This window comes from Anarrhichthys ocellatus, unplaced genomic scaffold (assembly GCF_004355925.1).
Source record: "Anarrhichthys ocellatus isolate YVR2014 unplaced genomic scaffold, GSC_Weel_1.0 scaffold22, whole genome shotgun sequence".
In the NCBI taxonomy this organism is placed as follows: Eukaryota; Metazoa; Chordata; class Actinopteri; order Perciformes; family Anarhichadidae; genus Anarrhichthys; species Anarrhichthys ocellatus.
In genome coordinates, this window is record NW_022280052.1 from 5,850,277 (window position 1) to 5,870,887 (window position 20,611).

Consider the following 20,611-nt stretch of genomic DNA (forward strand, 5'->3'; position numbering starts at 1 on the left):
GTGTGTGTGTGTGTGTGTGTGTGTGTGTGTGTGTGTGTGTGTGTGTGCGCGCGCGCGCGCGCCAAACATTCTGGTAAACCAAATGTGGGGTCTGGTGGCTTGGGAGACAAAAGAAAATAAATAAAAATATGATATTCATATAAACAGACGGGGAAGATGGTAAGTAGATCAAAAGGACAGGGGTTTTGTTCATACATTTGCAGGGGTCATTGGCTGGAAAGGTCGGGTTATATGGACTGTCGATGCTTAGTGTATACATTAACCTTTGCTGTTTTGACAGCCCACTCAGTTTTGAAATAATATTATCTGGATAATTTGATTATCCAGTGGCTGATGGGATAAATTATACCACAGTGAAAAAAAGACTGGTCAATCAGGGGATCTTTTTTGTTGTTGGTTTTTTTTACGTACACGCACAATTGGACATCTATATGTATATTTAAGTGAACACAAATAAGATTCATCTGGTTTGGCACCCGGTTGGCTGAGGCAATAATTAACTTTTTTTTATAACTCGCTCAAAAGCTTCCCCACCTACCCACCTGCCTCATTGTGATCCTTATAACACAGCCTCTGGCGAACTTAGCTAGTTGAAAAATAACAACCCCAATGTTTATGCCTAAGCTCACCCATTAGCACAAGTGTTCAGCTGGGTTCACTTCTGTTGTGGCCTGTGGCGATGAAATCTGAAGGGAATACACAACAACGAGGTGCAAGTTTGTTTTTCTCTCCAACTGGGGACACAGGAAATGAAATGCACCAAAAATATCAGTATGTTTCCATGCAGCTCACATGTGTTCCATCTACCTTCGACACACACACACAAGAACACAAGCCAGACCTCCTGGTGTTTCCAAGTTAGCTAGGTGTGGTTGGGAATGCTCCAAAAGCAGGGTGTGGATCAGCACTGACCTGATTAGTCATCATCCTGACCCTGAACCAGCCAAAGTGGGTAGAATACAAATGACTCCCTTAAGGGCCGCTAGCCAGTAAATCTGACTCTGAGTCAGGACTGGTGTTTATGGGATACAAACCGCACCACACAAGGCCACAGCGAATGGGCTTACTGATCCTGAACAGTGACTTCATTGAAAGGAAGGGAAAAAGGCTCTTGGGCAAGGTGTTTGCAGGACTGATTGGTAGTTACAGTAATTATAAATTGGGGTTATAGTAATGATGTCATGCTACTGGCATACTTCATTCAAAAAGGTGTTATGAAGTCAACAGTATACATCTGTTGATTTTCCTTTCAACATGTCCCTGTTTAACAGAAGATACACATATCAATAAGTCATGGCAGAGATAAAACTGCAAAGCCCTCGCTGCTCCAGGAAAGCGTTAATATTTCACCAACATGAAGCCTCCAGTTCTGTCCCTTCACTACCTAACCATCGTCAAGGTTCAACACATCTGGGCAGCTCTATTCTTGGGTTAATGAACAGGTGAGAAATTACTTAGACAGACGGAGATGGAAATTGATTTTTTTAAGTGTTGCCTCATTAGCCCATGTGGGGCACTTCATCCAGTACCAAAGAAACACAACACCAGACAACATGGGTTGTGTAACGTCATGGTCATATGGGCGTTATGGTTCCGTGTGTGCATTGCCAGAGTGGGGGTCAGTGTTCTGGATTGAGATTGTATGGATTGTCTGGAAGCAGGGCCATTAGTGAGGGACTAATTAGGGGAAACCAAGTGGTCTCCATTCCGGTCGAAGCCAAGATTCATAAATAAGTAAGTGCAGGGGCAGCTTGGTCGCTTAATTAACAAAGCGTGAAAAAAGGGCGTGAATCCCAAGAGGCACAAACCCAATCTGGTTGCAAGGGTGAGCTATCGGCAGCGATCCTGTCGATCTTCGTGGCATTGATTGATGGCAAGCCAAATTGAATCTCTAATCATCACCACCGTTTTAGCTCCTGCACCCTTGGGGATTTGGAGAGGCCAAAATTGGCACAGGAGGTAATGCTTTGTATCGCTTTCCTGACACTAGTGGCATAAACATTGCAACCCCCCACAACCTTTCTTCCCTGCTCACTTGACCATCACCATCTGCCCAGGGGTTATCTGACCCCTGTGTGTGTGTTCTCGCTTACACTTTCATGTCTCTGCCGATTGTTTTCACACTCTAAGCTGTTTGGCTGGTATTTAAAACCCAGACACCTCATGTGACTTCCACTTAGACACCCTCTAGTCACACACCAAAGCAACATATTGCATTACAGCCCACTGAGGCACTCTTGTCTTTCTTTTTTTTGTATCCATTCCTTCTGCGCTAATCTTTTTTTATTGTCCAAGGTGACAGACAAGGAACATGTTTTGTGGAAAAAGCCAAGGGCGACATGTTGAAAGAAAAGTGCATGTCAGACCTGTCATTTCAGGAAACATTTTCGGTCAGTGGAACGAGGGGAGATGACGTGCATTTGCAATGCCTTTCAACTGCAGACTTTCCTCTCTCCATACACAATAGGGGAAGTCCTCTTGACAGTCAAAACCTTATCAAGTAGTAGGCAACAAGAAAGGGTCTCCGAGTGGTAAATAGCATCTGTCTCCTAGCTGCTTACTGGCACTGTTGGGAGTTTTATGTCACAAGGGTGTGAGATAACAGGGAAAGGAAAATAATACTGTGATTAGGACCTACTGTAACAGTGATAACCTGCGGTCATAGAAGAAGGAACTGAAGAGGAGCAGAGGGCAGAACGATGGACTAAAAGGATGGGATGAAAGAACAAAGGACGAGAATGACAGTTAAAGAGAGGCGGCAGAGAGATCATAGACTATGAGCAAGGCTGGGAAAGAGACAAGGCCAAAGAGAGCGACAGGAAGGTGAAGAAAGGGAAGGTAAATAGAATATACCAAAGGAGGCTTTGTCTGTCAAGGACTTTTTCTTAATGGCAACCTTTCTGGTAGAAAGCCTTGTACTTTCAGGTCTTCCTCTTTGGCAGGACAGAGCGCCAAGTTGTCTGGCTGACACAATACATAAGGGGACCTTGAAGTGGTGCTACCTGATAAACTACCACTGCAGTTATAAAACCTCAGACTCCCTCTGATCAAATGGCAATAAACTCTATTGGTCCATATAAATCAATGACCATGTGAATCAAAGGAAAACACTGTCACTCTATGAAAATAAACCAAATGTTGACACCATGCTTTGTTCCTGTTGATAAGCTAGTTTAACAAGGCTTTGAATTTCTAAGACATTTAACACCGTGAGCAGGTTATAAATCCACAATGTTTGGCTATTGGTAAAGCTTGCAATCACACTTCATATTAAATGTGTGTTTACATACTCGCTCACACAGCCTTTTGTTCAACTCTAATTATTTCGTTACATCTGCCATTGACTCAACCATTCTGACACAATCCGAGATTGCATCTTGAAATCGTCACGCAATGTTTCAATTGATCTGCACTGGCTTGCTTGTCAGATTCATTAAAGAAATGCTGGCAGATTTCTTCCAGACCGCATTAAAGCCTAGACCTTTCATCTGGGACCAATGTGAGTGTATGCGTGAGCAGGATACAGAGAGAGAAAAGGATAGTAAAAGGTACTGGTGGAAAGCAACGGGTCTTTCTTCCCAGGCACAGTCCTGTATCTGAGAGGAAGCTGCATGGTGTGAAAGTTGGTGGCAAGCGTCCAAGTCAGGAGATTACAGTTTCTCTGCTGAGATGGATCTCACAATCTCAGAAGCTACTGCTGCTCTGTTCCTCCACTCCTCACACACCGTCCTCCTCCTCTTCCGCCTCCTACCTGCCCTCCTCCACTCCTTTTCTTCCAACCTAAACATAATTGACCTTGGCCTCCTGCAACCTCTGGCCTTCATTGTTGCATCTCTCAACACTTTTTGAAATGAACTGGCTGGCCAATAAACAGAACTAAGTGGCTTTTGAAAAATGAAAAGCACTCCGTTGTCTCCCTTTCTCTCACTCTGCATGGCCTCACACACACACACACAAACAGCTCCAACTTTGAGGGGCTTTGATAACTGATAACCTTTCTGACTTTGACTCGGTATAGGTGGAGGAGTGATGCATGGTGAGAGTTAGACCCACCACACATCGCTCACCCAGCCAAGCTAGAGGCTGAAAAGCCAGAGTGGGGTGGGGCAGTTTATGCCTCATGGCCAAGAAGGGGCATCCCTGGAAGCGAATGAGCTTGCACCTGGCTGAAATCCGCCACCTGCTATCTCCATCTTTCCCGTGATGTTGGAATCCACAGAGCTAACACGCTAGTCTTGCAAAGGTAAAAGCTAGGTCAGATGCCATGTATAAACTCTAGAAGGAGACGTCTTGCCTTCTTGATCTTTTCTTAATCCTTTCTCCCTCTTTTATTTCACACACATACATGCACACTGCTACACACCATCAAAATGCCATATTTCTGGGGAACCAAAGCGGATAAGAAATGAGGAGTCTTTGAACTGCCAGGATGTTTCAAGCCTCTTCTTCTCCTCTCAATCTCTGAGCTCCCCCGCTGCTTCTGTTGGGACGGGGAGAAAGGGGGCTGATCGATGGAGACTGACAGCAATGAAATGAATGGAACCAGCTGATTGATTCATTAGCAGAAGAGTGAGTGGATGTGGGCTCTGACCCTAAAAGTGTGTGTGTGTGTGTGTGTGTGTGTGTGTGTGTGTGTGTGTGTGTGGGAGAGAGAGTGTGTGTGAGTGAGTGAGTGAGTGATAGGGTAAAGCTTTTTTGGGGGCTTGAGTGCATGTGTATTGGGTGGAGGTAATGTGTGCATGCGTGTGTATGGCCGTGAGATTAAGCAACTGTCACCATTCATGTGTGTTAAGTGTGTGTGTGTGAGTTGGGGGTCAGAAGGGATTTCCATAGGGTGTTAGAGGGGAAAGGGAAGCTGTTTATGGCCTGACTTGGCACAGAAGGAGGGGGTCAGCCTACATTGTCCAGTGCCTTCATCTGGCTCATTGCAATTAGTCTTTCACAGCGCTGGTTGTCAAATCCCTGTTAAAATCACAGCTAACAACCACCATGTCAAATAGGCATGTGCGCACTAAATATTTATAACATATTTGAAATTGCGTGATATATATGAATTTCAGTTTGTATCCACAGTTGAGTTTGCAGTGAAGTAAACTTAGAATACTAAAGGACGAACGGATATTATGGAGACATAATGGAAAATCCTTTGTGAAATAGAACTTATTAACAAATAAATATACTCAACCAGTTGCAGTTGATTGCATCTTCCTATCAAAAGGAAGAAACTCTGCTGGGGAAAAGATTTTCTTTCAACATTGGAACAGCAGCTCTGTGAACTGACTGAAGCTGATGGCAAACCCACAGGGTGGCCTCCCTTCCCTTCCTCCGTCTGCTGCTAAAACACACATCATGAGTGTATCTGTGTCACACAGGCACCGCTTTATAGCCCTCTGCCATCTACCACTCTACCAAATGGACATGTGTTAAGACCATCTAAGTAACAAAAGCCCAAAAGCAGCAACACCTCCACATTTGCTAGATTGCTGCCGTGAAATGCTTGCCTGAATAGTAGCCAGTAAGGCGTTTTGACTTTCCTTTCGTTGCCCTCTAAATATTGCACTCACTTAAATATCAAGTCACTGTGTCACCGAAACTCCATTCCAACTTGAGCTGAGGTTAAATAAATGCTCCTCACAGCTGGAAGTGCCTGCAGGAGGCTGCAGCGTGGAACCATGGGGATTATGTAAATATCTTGACAAAAGGTCACGTGTGATTGGTGCAACTGCCACTGAAATGTGTTGGATTCACCATGTGTGACCTGCGCAGAAGAGAGTGGGTTTAAGATGTTCAGGGTGAATTTGGTGCACTGTTGATAAGTGAGCAGCGGTCTGGTTAAACCTGCTGCTGTTCTCAAGAAGACAAAAAGGGAAAGGTAGAAATATGTAATAGAAGTGGGGAGCCCTCCTCTTGCCTGTGTGCCTTTTGAAGTGGATATGAAGTGCAGGAGGCGAGTGTTTTTGACACCAAGGATAAGAAGTGGTGCAGAATAAGGTGTAATAACAGCCATCTGCAACACTCTGAACAGGAACACTCATACACCCCTTATCAAGTAAAATATACACTGTTCAAACACTCATCTCCCCACACATGCATTATGGTTAATTACAATGGACATTTAGGCCCATCACATCATATGTGAACTCGGCTTTTTCCCTTAAAGCTGTTCCTATCGTCACACATAGACTTACTACGCTGTTGGTAAAAAAATAGCTTCCCTTGCTCTTGAAGGGAACAAGGCCTGGAGCTATAGGCCCTGCGCCTTGAAACGTCCCGCCACCATGGTTAAACTCAACAAAGGAATTTCCCCAATCTCTCTTTTCCTCTTATATTTAACAAGACTGGTAAAGGCTGAAACCAGGTGATGCTGCCTTTCTCCCCCCTCCAGGCACGCTGCTTTACATCTGCGTCCACTCTCCAGACAGATGTAACTGGCTATTATTTGAAGACAAGTATCAAAGATCTCTTTCTGCTCCATTGGCAAAAATTTGTTACAAAAGTCTGTAGCTCGTAAAGAAATGTTGGGAGGAGGCCCTGAAGTCTACTCCACCAAACTCCACCCTGTGTTCCTTTGAATATCCCAGTTTCTTCTGTGCGGCATTATGGCTGTCGCATGTCCATTCAGGCTCCAGGCGGTCCAGGTCCTACATGCAAAGAGTAAAACTGCCCTGATCTGTAGGCTGACCACGCCGACAAAAAGAAGCCAAGTGAACACCTCTAACCAAGTCTCCAACTGTGCTTTTGACCTGGTCTGTTTGTGTGAATGTTTATATGTGTCAACGAGCCGTAGAAAGTTGCACAGTCGATCCCTCTAAATATACACTTCCTCTTTCTGTGTATTTTTATTCACCACTGGAAAAGGATAACCCCTGGAGCTTGATTGTGTTAGAACTACTATTGTTGAGATGGAACAAGACTAGCCTTGGGGAGTAAGCCCCCTCCGAATTCATCCAAACCCCCCGCCCCATGACCTCTGGATAGGGGTCACAGGACGTGGGTGGAAAGCACAGCAGGTCCTAACTCACTTTATAATCTGGACATTTTGACATGTGGTAATTTCAGCTGCACTTTATGGACATCCGGTGCAGACAGCGCCTATAAAACGCCAACTCTGCTGGCGATTTATATTATGTCAAACATTTCATCAGTATTTTGAAAGCCATTAATATTGTTCAGTAAGGACCAAAGAGGGGGAACATCCCTGTCTGAGTCAGCTGAGCAATGTGAAACACCTACATCCATGCAAGCACACACGAAATAAAACTTTCACATGCCGTGCTTTCCCATGACAAAAAAAATGTAAAGGCTCTGTTTGAGTTTTAAATGGTTTAGGTAGTATTAGGGCGTGAAAATGGTCCCAAACCTTTAAGAGAAAGGTTTTGATTAAAAGGATTGAGCTGAACCGTTGTTTTTATTAATGACAGGGATTAACACAGAGGATAGTGTTGCCACCTCTCTATGCTGCCATCACATGACTTTTTTTCAAATACAATCCACTTTAAACCAAAACTATACTTTCCCTATCTGCAAGTACATGATGTTCCGCCAATGAGGGTCCAGAGGGTGTAAGCGTAGGCTCTGTGCGGGCATCCACGTATACCTCTGGCAACAAGGGCACCGACTGTACAACGAATGCGCATGGAGGACTCCAGCAAGTAGTACAAACAGAACTACTACATGTCCGTAGTGTCCGCAGCTGTCCGTGTACGCGTCCGCTCGGGAGTATATCAGGGGCTTCAGTTAGAGGAGTCGGCATACCATGACATACTGTACCCCCAACAATACACACATAAACAATCCCCAAACCGTGTAACCTCCACAACACATATACACACTCCTACCCCCTAGATATACCACCCATCTTGATCTCTGTGAGTGCAAAAACTCTCTTCCTCTGCCTTAGTCTGTGTGTGTGTGTGTGTGTGTCTCTCTCTCCCTTGTTCTGCTCGGCTGACTCCAGACACCAGCACTGTGTCTGTGCAGTGAGCAGACCCAGACACATTTGCCCTCCTCGCTTGCTCTCGACAGTGGGTGTCAAAGACCTGCCATCCCACAAGGCCCCTGTGTCGGATGCCAGGATGGACTACACACACATGCTATATCCAAACACAGTGATGCACGCAAGCTGCATACGCACATACTGATTTGAAAATTGTCAGGAAAATATCCTACTATCCTGAAGCTGACAGTCTCAGCTGTACTCCAATTCTACTTGGATTAAAAGGAATAGTTCAAATTTCTTTAACTGGGTCACAATACTCATGTCAGAGTATTTAGTGCTCGTGTCTTAGAGTTATTGCTATTATGCACATACTGTATATACATAGCCATTGACATTTATATCAGCTGAAAAAGATTTAACTACATGTGGAGGTCACTGTAAACTAACAAACTACAAAACATATTGTATTACCGTAATAATAGTACGCTTGCACTGATCTTTCTCTAAAGTATCATTTCACTGCCGGTTTTATATTCTACTTCTGTTAATCCTGTTTTGCCTGTATTTTGATAGCCCGGACAGTAAAACGGACATTTGTCTCATGTTTAGTAAAGACTACAAAGTGCAGTGCTACTGAAACTGGGTTCACAACGTCCCTATTTCCTCCGGTCATCCTGCTTTGTCCACTTTTTAGTGTGTGAAGGCCCCAGCAGGCCTAACACGGCTGTTGCTTTCCTACATGTTGAAATTCCAGCTCGGTGAATCTTTCCCTGCCGCCATATGAGCCATGAACCATCAGTCGGTGCACACGAGCGCTCCCGCAGGCCCGTTGCATCTGTAAAGTCTGTCAGCTCTGCTGCTCTCTGGGTCTCTGATCCAAATCCGCCCCATATCCCAACCACCACCTCACAGCTTCCCCTCGATACCATCCCACCCCAACTCCCAACATGTCGTCATCCACTCCCCCTTCGTCCTGAGCGCCTTACGCCAATCTGAACCTAAGTCACTGTACATCTGTTCAACATGGCTGCTGCCTAGCATATGACCAACTGACTGGCTGCGTTCCCTGTCGAGGTCAATGCACCAGGATACTGCTGAGGGTGATTGCCGATCATTTATAGTTTATTAATTTACTCTTTTGAATAAGTGCACATCTGTGAATGTTGAGATGGACCTGCATTGCTGTGCCAATTTCTAGTACCTTCAGTATTAGAAATTGAAATGCACTACTAACAAAAGACAGTTTGAAAATGTTAACAATGTTATAAGTATAAAAAAATGTATTGACTTTATTTGTAAATGTATGTACACGTTATAGTAAGTTGACCAATAATAATAATAATAACAATAACGATAACAATAATGACAATAAGTGAGATTTCATGTTCATAATTTGTTTTAATTATTTACAATTTCATGCTATTTCTTGATTTCATGGTTTGTAAGTCTAAATTCGTACCGACGGGCAATATCTTTAGTAGGCCTATTAAGTGTTGTTGCTTGTTGTTGGAAACCGTTTGTGCCAAATGCGCAATAATGAACAATTGATTCAGGATGCGTTGATAAATATCCTGATGAATTGCTTATTGCTTCTATCAGTTCAAAGACAGCTTTTTCGCATCAAACCTGATTCTGCGGTCTTAAAAGGCTGAGCAGCGCTGATTTGCTCGATCAATAAGTCCGCATCAATTGACACTTGAAACACCCTTCGTGTGTTGTGTGTGCGCGTCTCTGTTCTGTTCTCTACCAGCAGTATCTTATTACTTAACATTCTTTTTTTTTATTCTGCTTGATAAGCCAACTTTTATAAAAATAAATAAATGCTTGTGATAGATGAATAGATAGATGGATGGATTGATTCCCTGATCCAAGTCATTTACCATTTCGTTGACCTCCACAATGCCCTCGGTAATGATTCATCAGTAGAATTGCCAGAATGACTTTGCTTTTATTTTGCAAATACACTTTCACGCCTCTTTAGCACGTTTCCACTCGGCCCTTAAATGGGCTGTGTGATAGCCACCACAGAGCCTTTAACAGTTCCCTTTGTCACTTCAATTGTGACCCTAAATGCATTTGTTCAGTAATTTGCTTTTGAATGTTATGTAGAGCTGCTCCTGGAGTGAAGTTTAACTTGGCAGCTTCACCGTGAGTTCTCCTCAGGGCAGGCCACACATGACTGATGCTGCGCTCTTAAATAAAGCCTGGCGTATGAAGGCCTTCGGACAGCAAGCGTGCCGGACAAAATGGCCACATTACACCGTTCGTCATTCATGTTAATTGAGTTTAGTAAGATACAGCCGTCCCAAACCTCTACAAATGCCCACGTTTGATTTTGCACTTTGTATTAGTGTCAGATAGAACAAATATCAAACAAGCTGTTATAAATGCTATTTATTTTAAAGGCACAGGGTGAAAAAAAACATCAGTTGAGCATTTACTATATGTCCTTCAAAATAACGTAAAATCGCCTCAGTTACATTTTGGTTTATTCACCTTTGATATTTGTGGGAATATATTTTTTTATTTTATTTTTACATTTACGTATTTTTGTAAGAATACTATAACTCTAAATCATCATTTACAAGCCCCCCGCCGTCACTGTATATATTTGCCACTGCTTCGCTGCCAATGTCTGATAATATTAACGATAAAATAATGATAATGGTGAGGGGACCTCCTAAGCTAAAGAAAGAGCAGGGGAGAATACATTATGGAAGAGAGTTGGATGAGAAATGTGCCAACTGCAAACAAGCACAGGAAAGCTCCTGTGGAGGTGTGATCTCACCCACATAAAAACATAAACATGTGCGCTTCAAAGGTCCAGCTTGTGCGTAATCACTCCAAGAAATGCACCGCCATCAATAGAACAAAAAAAACATGGAGAGTGAGGGGGAACCCTGAGCTGAGCTGGGGCCATAAAAGCCCATTTGTCTTACTTCAGACAGAAAATGATTCCAGGTGACTGCTGTTGGCTGAAGTGCAAGCACAACGGGGTTGACGCCTTTGTCACAATAAATACGCTCAAACTTTTTCAATGAACACAAGTCGATTCAGTTGTAAGACCTGAACTGGGTTAGAAACTGAACAAACTGACCGCATAAAGACAATACACTCAGATAAACAGCATCGAAGTGGGTGTACTGTCCGCTTGACTGGCCGGAATATCATTATAGCGCCTATTTCATGCCTTTTTTTTCTGTGTTTTCTCCCTCCATCACAAATAATGTACACCGAGGAGTAACACCGCCTGTGCGCTATAGAGGACCGTCATCGACGCAATTTGTCTCCCCAGCACACTGATAGCCGTTCAACAACCAAGGCCCTCTGAGGTCCACTGAATAATGTGATCTCAAAAGGATTGCAACGATCTACTTCTTTTTTTTGTCAAAAACATAATGAAATTCACTTTCTAATGAAAATAACTGAAGTGGAATTAGATCATCAAACAATTAACACATTCCAAAATCAAATGCACCTACGATGCGACCTGGATATTTAATTACAACATATCCACAAACAGTATCACAAGAATATACAAAATCCTGCACAAAATAACTGATTATTCTTTACATACGTTTTATTTAAGCCATGTGAAAGTTAAATGACATAAAAGTGTATGGACAGATTCACATCATTGTTTGATATTGATGTTTGCTGCTACTGAGAGCTCAGAAACGGCCGACGCTCTGGGTGTAATATGCACATAATTAAATAATTAAAAGTAAACTAAATGTAAAAGATTGAAAGCGTTGACTTCAACCATTACATGGCAATTTAAGGGGTGGATGTGGAGAAAAAAAGGGACCAAAAGAAAAAGGAGGGAGAAAAAAAAAAGAAAACATGAAGACATTAAGAGCATTTCCGCGGGCTGTGTGACCCCTGGACCCAGAGAGACGCACGGTGGGGCCGGCGGAAACTTCCCCACCAGGGCGCTTGTTTCTCCTTAAATCGCAATAAACCCAAAGAAGTCCCAGCAGCGGCCATAAATCACCTAGCTGTATTAAAAGCTTTGGTAAACCCCAAGCCAGGTCAGTCGGGTACAATTTATGGCATCACTTATGTACGGAATATATTGTCCTAACGAAATACATCAACTTCAAGCCCGTGCGCAGCCAACTCGCTACTATTGTCAAGAAAACACCTCTCTCTCTCTCTCTCTCTCTCTCTCTCTCTCTCTCTCTCTCTCTCTGAATCTACCTCTGAAGCCTTCCAACTTCTGCACAAGAATCCACTCATCGATTCAAGCCATGTGTTTTAAGTCAGAGATTCCCAAATGGGGTCCGGTGACCTATTTGGGTCACTGAGAAGGGTCCAGGGGGGTCCCTCGCAAATGAAAGAACTACAATTTCAAAACAATTTTGCTCAAAAGAAGTTGCTGTTACAAAATTGTAATGGAAGTCATCCATCAATCTACAGAGTGCAGTAATTAATTCTTCAAGTTTGATTTGTGGTTCAAATATAGGATATTTGAGGGAAGAAATCACTTAGTGGGACGCTTATCGTAGCCTGCTTCGAGCCCCAATAACTGTTATTTGATGGTTACCTGCCAAGAAAACAACAAACCGTATCAGATAAGCTTTACAATATTTTCCCTAATGGGTACGCATGTTTTCTTTACGCATGGTCCCAGCAGAGGAAGCAGAGGGGCTATTTAGTAGGAATGGCGATATCACGAATAGTTCAAGAAGCAGCGTGTAATCTTTCCTCAGACTGTAACAGACCTCCGGATGTTTGCTCAAATTAAGGTCAGAAGACTGAAAAGTAATTTGAAGAATAGACTTGAATCAAATGCAAACGTACATTTCATTTCAATTAATCAGTTTTGTGGATGTTGAATAAGTAACACGACCTTCGGGTAAATACATTATCGTTCCCTTATATACAATACACTATATATACTGTATGTCTAGTCGTTTCAGCCGAACTACTGTATGCTGCCTATTCACTGTCTATAGCTGATGTTTACATTTTATTTGAAAGCACTGACGTCAAGTAGACTATTGTCGGGAAAAGTAAAACTTGCCTTGAAAAATACATTTTAACGTCATGACAGACGTCTTTCAACATTATTTAAGAAAATAAAACTCGTACGACGGGCGGACAGGTCGGGAAACAAGCGGAGAGAGAGAGGCGTTTGCTGAGCCAGTGGCCCACTGTCCTACTTTCCTACTGGCATCGCAAACCAACCGGGAGCCTCGCCTGGGCTCCAGCATTCATAGTTCAAGCTTCAGGCCCCTTTCAACCTTATTTCTACTGTTCCTTATCCTCATTTGCCCAAACAGAGCAAAGTGAGACATCCCATAATGTAGGAAAAAGAATAATAAAGGAGTGCAACACCTCGCTGGTGGGGAAAGAACGACAGCTTGAATTTCCCATCGATTTTACGCACGGCAAACACCAGCACTCAGCTAAAACAGATGGCTTTGCTTTTGGAAGCAACTGTTTTAAAATGCAACTGTAAATAATCAATCGATGCCGCTTTACTAAAAAACATTAACCAAACGAAAAATCTAATCAAAACAGAGATAAATCCATACCAGTAATTTGATTTAATTTACATTATTTTAATGACATTTTGCTTTTCAAAGTGATTTTTGAAATTTTAAAAATCATATCAGCTTTTTATATGAATTGGGTATCAAAATGAACTAATATGGCGGTTTTTTTTGAGCGTATACTTTAACCTCAAACTGATAGTAAACATGTCAAAAGGCCACACACTCATACATCCCTAAAATACACGCAGCCGACCTGAGGGAAAGTGTCTGGGGGGGAGGCACGGAGCCACGACTCCCTGGTGAGATACAGTGTGGAGCTAATTTCCTTTAAGTGACAAAGAAAGCTCTAGCAGTCGGCAATAGCTGATGTAAGGGAAAAACACAATATACAACTAGCATTGGAATGGATGAGCTTTCGTTGACGCGCATTACACTTGTGTATTGAAACCTGTACCGGCCACAGCGGTTGGCTGCGTAAAGCCAATAATGCCATTATGATCCTTTCAAACAAGACAGATGGACACTTTGAAAATGAAACGTTGGTTTAAATTCGGCGATGGTAGAAAACGAATAATTTGGGTATAATACAGGAGCCTCACCCGCTGCGGTGCCCAGCCTATGAGAGGGGTATGGGTGCTGGCTCACTTGGTATGGAGAAAAGAAAAATGCGCTTTAGGCATCCTGCTACGCGACACCAACTAAATATGGAATTTCTTACCTTCTACAGCGGACACCACTGGCAGCAAGAGGCTGCATAAAAGCAGAAAGTAATCCATTGTCATAAAGCAGTCAGGTCGGACATGTAAACAGACCCGAGAGAGAGGAGGGAAACACAATCCTGGGTGATCCCCCGCTCCACGCACTCAGTCTCGTCCCAGTCCCAGCGGTGTCAAGCCTCCAGGACCAGAGTTACCCCCATTCACCAAAACACGTAAAGGTGAATGTTGGGAGGAAATAACACCCTTGGTGTAAAATGTGTGAATATAGCAGCCCTTCTCGATTTCCAGTGATCTCCAACGTGCCTTCTTAAACCAGAGGAAAGGCAACGGGCGCAAGTCTGCCAGTCCCTTCCCCTCGTATTGCGCTAATCAGCTGAAAACAGGTAGTCCACTCCGCGGTCACCATCCGGAGAATATTTCCAACAATATTTCGTTGTTAGTCAATGGGGGAAAAAAATAAAAAAAAACCGCCTTCGCGAGGAGATCCAAAGACTTTCTCTGTGGTCAGAGGAGCAGAGGCAGAGATAGCCGCACTTGTGTCAGAGCCATGGTGTACAGTCCCAGCCAGGCATGTGCACTCTCACATGCGTCCGCGATCGAGTGGTATTCCTGTAAAGACACAGCCGCGCGGTTTTAAATATATTTATTCCCTGAGCGAATGTATCAGCTTCGGCTGCTGCGGGTGGACAGTCTGCTTCGCTCGGCTTGTGCACTGGAATGAAGCGCACACGGCCGTGGAGAATAACGGCAGAGTGTGGGGGGGAAGAGAGAGAGAGAGAGAGAGAGAGAGGGGGGGGGGGGGGGGGGGGGTTGGCACCAGGAGGAGGGGTTACCGTTGAAGCAGCTGCATTGAAAAGAATGTCTACCTTGACAACCATTTAGTTTCACATTTATTATCAAAATAAAATCTGACCGTTTTAAAACATGGGTGCATTCTGAACATTTCTTACTTCTTCCTGGAGCAGTCTTTGTTTCCGCACATGTAAAATAGCATACCAGGCGGTCTTCTCTTCCAGACACTTGATTTAAGACCTTTCTGTGACACAAATAGAATTATTGGATATTCGTGGAATCATTTCGCGCAACATTTTTTAATTACATGTTCAGTTGAATTTGTTCAAGGATATTGCAAGCCATAAATGAATGACTTAGTCGTCAAGTTGGTCTTTGTCTATGTATTTATTTTTTCTATGCAGCGTGTCTTTCCCTTCCTGGGACTCCCAGCCGATTCCAAAGACATGGACACACAGCGCCTCCCTGCGGGTCGCTCCGTTTCGGTGCACGAGAGAAAGGAAGTTTTTGCTGACTTTTTGCTTTCATTAAAACACGTTGTTGCTTAAACTGCGTGAATTCAAAAATATCAAAGCATTTTGAAAAAAAAGAAGATTTACTGTGAGTATGATGGTGACATCAAAATATTCAATGTGTTTATATTCTAGACTTAGATTAAAATTTAGATAAATATGAATAAAATATTAAATTTAAAACTAAAACTTTAATGATATACTGATGAAAAAAATTAAATCCAAGAGTCTGGCGTCGACGTTTCTGTAACAAAGCTGATCAAACTTTCCCGGACGCGACACTTCTACTTGAGCGGAGCAAATAACAGTTGCAGTTGTTTAAATCGCTGGTTTGTGTATAACACAGTCAGACATTTAACTCGGTACAGGTCGGGCACAACGGAGCAGGCAGTGTTTTTTTTCCTGCAGGATTACAGACCTGCAATTTTCGTTTCCTCTCCTTTGGATGTGTTGAAGAAAGAAGGGGTATTTGTCACGACTCGCGAACGAGCTTTTACAGCTTTTCTCCTCAATCTCTCCTTTACAGTCGTTTTATTATTTCTTTATAATCAGTCGGTCTATTCTCAAAGTAGCAGTAAAAACAAGTTGAGTAATCTGACAATAATTATACATTTCAGTCCAAACGGCACCCCTTTATATAACTTTTTATTAACTTAATATGCATTTTACGGTTCCAGGGGTCATTATGGTGCTTTAAATGGACGGAAATATGATAATAAAATCCTGATCTGTGGGGGAGTCACAGCGCTGCTGAAAAAAACCAGAGCCTACAGCACACAGGTTATAGGCACACCCCGATGTAGGGGATATTTAATTAACATGGACCCTTACTTTAATGCTGTATAATATTGTGTCCAATTTGTTTTGTTTAATTTAGAAATAACCAGCTGATGAATTTCAAGTATCAGAGCCAGAGATGACAGGCGCAGTTCTACTAGAGGCTGAACTTGGCACAGCCAGCATTAATACTGGGCTAATGCATAGCAGGAGTTGACTACATTATTAATAGTGTTGAATATTGATGTGTTCTCTACTGTATTTGGAGATAAGAAAATAAGTTAACTACGCTCCTCACATAAAGTGATCAGTACCAAAGTTCATTGAAGGGATTTGCAGTATATTACCAGGCTGCTTCAACTTTAATCTGTGTGCAAAGAATAACAATTATGTTGATACATTGGAATTTGTCACTTATTCTTCACATATATGAAGAAATGGTTTCAGTGTGTGAGGAGGAAGCTCGACCTGTGAAATGTCAAAATGAAGCCAAATGAGTGGTCTGTTAGTGTAAAGTTGAAAGGTGATTGGATGCCATTTCCTGTGAGGTGCAAGCAGACAGATGTAACCATGCGCTCTGTGGTGTGACTGTGTTTTATGTGTCTGTGTTGCCACCATCACAGAGTTGGATGGTAATAAATAGTTAAAAAAAAAGATAATCTTGTTCCATTTGGCTAATTAGTGTAATTTATTTCAGTATCAGTGTGATCAGCAAAGTTGTTGGTCTTGTATCACCAAATCTTCCATTGCATCTCATTACTTACGTTTATATTCAAATGATTTGAAATAGTATTTTTTTTCTTTTGACCTTTTACGTTAGTATGTGAAAAGGCAGAAGTGTTGACTTGCATTAGGAATAAATACTTCCAGTACTTTGATTGAGAACAGACTCAATTGTCAAAATATTTCAGCGTGAGTTAAAGAGAATTTTTACTACTAAAAGATTGTTGTTATTTTGTGATTCTGCTTTCAGAGCGTTTGGGTTCAGTTGGCCGAAATGTTCCAACCCTTTCAGAACGGCTCTACATGCCATCCCTTACCAAACTTTTTTCTTATTACTTTGGATCGACCACAGAGGAAAAATATGAATAACAGTTTGGACTCCTGGTTATGAATGGGAACAGGCAGGGAAACTCTTTGCCAAAGTTTGCCAGCTTTGTGTTACAGGCCGACTCGTCAAAGGGATGTTTTCACTTTGTGTTCCCTTGTGTCGGAAAACTTCTTTACTGTTTGCATAGTATATTTCTTTGAATGACTATAAAGATGAAAAGAGGAACATTTTAGGATATATTAAGCCATACTGTTCTTGTTTTGAATAGAGATTAGCTAAGAAGCCAATATGAAAGCTGTATGTAATTTTAACAACAGTGCCTTGCTTTTAACTGTGCTTTGCTGCTGTTTTATACAGGCTGTTACAGTAAATATATACCTTTAGAAGTTCCAAAAAATTGATATGCAGAGAATGTGAGACAACTTTTGGGTTTTTACAAAAATAAATTATATATATACAAAGTAAAAAAAATATTACTATATTGTTTATATTATAAGTATATTATATAATTGTCAAAACAATTGTATAAAAAAAAATAAATTCTTGTTGTTTTTCCATTGTATTTTCTATTATGCATAATTTTATCATTTTGGTCTTGATGGGCTCAAAAACTCAAACTACAGCAGAGAAAAAAAAACGTATTAAAAGCTCCCACATACCCAGTCAACATATTTTGGGGGGTAGGTCTCGCTGACAAAATTTGTCAGTTTCCTATTAGACTTCCTGTATAACTCACAACGACATAGTCTGTTTGAAAGGAAAATTATTTCATAAGTGAAGCGACTTGGGTAAGAGGATCTGTGGCGTCTTCAAAGAAGACTGTCTCGTTTGTTGCCAAAACCACCGAAGCCCCGGCTCTCCTGCCTGGTCGCCATTAAAGGGCAACCAGAAGCACACTGAGTTCATGACAGCCACCTCTGTTACTTCTATACGTTTATGACTGCTCTTAAAAGGAAATGAGGTACAAAGACTTTAGAGCAACTTTGCTAAGAAAAGAAAACATAGATTTGACAGATTTTTGTCGGGGGTCTGTTCCACCTTTTAAAGGTTTCTTCCAGAAGATCAGAAACCAAAATACTTAGTCTATGATAAACAAAAGAGCTCCAGGGGTTAGTCTCAGAGAACTGCTGAAGCCCCAACTGTTTGCCAATGTAAAAGATAAGTGAGTCAACCCAAAAATACAGGCTTGGTAAAAACCAGGGGGGCACTTTTTCCAATGACTGGAACGTCCACATTAATAAATCAACGGTTCTGTGCTTCGTAGCCATGGTTGGGTTTTTACATAACTTTCAGAGGTTTATTTTTCTACATTTTATAGTATGTGTCATCTGGGTCCGGTTTGACGGTTGAGAGTTTTCTCGTCTATGAATGGCAGTAGTAAAACTGTATATACAGCCGTGTTGTTTTATGTTGAGTCCAGCGGGTCAAGATTAGTTCTGAAAACACCCACCAACACACACATCCTCTGGAGACGGTGCATTGATACTTTTTTCCTGGAGTCTCACCGTAATCATTACCCATAACCATAACATGCCTGACCCTAACCATTGCCCTTACCTTTACCCTATAATCTCCCCAACTAGGACAAGAGGATATTTCAGCTGTTCCTGAATGCAACTGCTTTCAAACCAAATTGTGGACACCAATTTTGTCCCGAAGCAGTGGCTGATCTGGTTTGGAGTTTGCAGTTTGCTCCAAATGTGACTTAAAAAAAAATGTGTACACATATACAGTACACAGACACAGAGACATGGTTCACTAGGTGTTTGTGAGAAGCACCTGGCACACATTAGAAACTCAATAAGTGAAGTGGCAGATATTTTACTGCTATATGGAAATTTCTCAAGCTTACACCTAGTGCACCCTCGCCAGAACCTCGCAAACCTCATCCATCCTTCCTCCCCCTCATCTCATGCCAGGATCTCAGTGTCTCTACGTTCTCTCTTAAAAAACGCTACACGGAGACACACAGACACACACAGACACACACACACACACACACACACCAGCATCGACCCAAGACTTTTTTCTCACACACACTTAACTTCTCTTTCTCTTCCTCCCTCACAAATCACATGCCCGGACGCAAACACAAACACGCACACAGTCACCCCCTCTAGCATGCATAAAACTTTGGCAGATTTCACAGACACACACCCTGTAGCCCTTATGTCTGGGTATGGTCTAATAGCAGCACTAATGTGTTGCGAGTGTGAGGGGATCGCTTTACTCTGGCAATATTAAGGGAACGGTGAGCCATTGGTTATGTTAGAGTGTCTCTTGACGTGTATGTGCTTGTGTGTGCATGTGCGTTTGTGTGTGTGTGTGTGAACAGGCAAAGTGTACTGGTAGTACTGGTGGAGGAGGAGTTGGTGGTGGGAGGCTCTGGAGAATCTCACAAGGGCTCAAAGCTGGAATCCAGGCAGAGAGGAGGTGTGTGTGTGTGTGTGGGAGAGAGGGGGGCTGTTTACGAGAGTTTTTTGAGGGGAGGGGGGTATAGGGATGGGGGTCTAATCCTAAAGGCCTTCACCAGTGACCGAGCACTTAACACAGGATCACAAACGCAGCCCCAACTGAACCCCCCCTCAAGACCACCATCATCCACCCTCCTCTACACACACCAGCACAAACACACACAGCCAACACCAAATCCACTGTCTCGCCTCCAGCTGTAAATCAGCACCTCTTTGCCGAGCACCCCCAACTATCCTCTTCGCTTACCACCACCAGCACTCCAACGTCTGCCACAACCAGCTACTGTCTGTCTCTGGTGAGTATTCCACCTTTCAGCACCTTCTCTACCCAACAGAAAAGACATACTTCACTGTCTCAGGTGACTGCAGATTTATGACTCAACCTACCATCACCCCGACCCTGCTGTCTTTGTGCCGACAGACAGACAGATAGTCAGGCATTTAGGCAGACAGGCAGTCATAGGCAGACGCAGTCATACGCGTATGAGGGTCACGGTGTCACAGAGGCGCACACATGCTGACAACCAGCCTGAGCATGCACATTACAAGCTGTGTTTCAGTTCAGATTATAGTCAGTGTTGCACAACCTTTTTTATATGTACATATAAATCAATATAAATCGTATACGCTATATATAGCATAGAATATAATCTATTTATATAGTCATCTTCAAATGTACATACTGTACATAATCATCCAGTCCATGTATATCCGTTCAGTATTTATTTCTTTGCACTGTTTGTAATATTTACAATTTATAGAGCACTTGACTTGTACATACACATTTTATTTATTATTAACATAATATTTATGTAATCACATCTTTTTTTTCTTCACTGTTTGTGT

General features: G+C 42.5%; 1 protein-coding gene across 13 annotated transcripts in view; it reads right to left on the reverse strand.

Moving 5' to 3' along the window:
* ephb3b (eph receptor B3b) overlaps window positions 1-14,888 on the reverse strand; it is a 56,426-nt gene extending 41,538 nt beyond the window's left edge. For all 13 annotated transcript variants that reach the window (XM_031859373.1, XM_031859369.1, XM_031859375.1 and 10 more), the window contains exon 1: window positions 14,159-14,888. In XM_031859373.1, coding sequence (XP_031715233.1) covers window positions 14,159-14,222 — 64 coding nt within the window. In that variant the 5' untranslated portion in view covers window positions 14,223-14,888. The remainder of the gene's footprint in view (window positions 1-14,158) is intronic.
* Window positions 14,889-20,611: the final 5,723 nt, after the last annotated feature.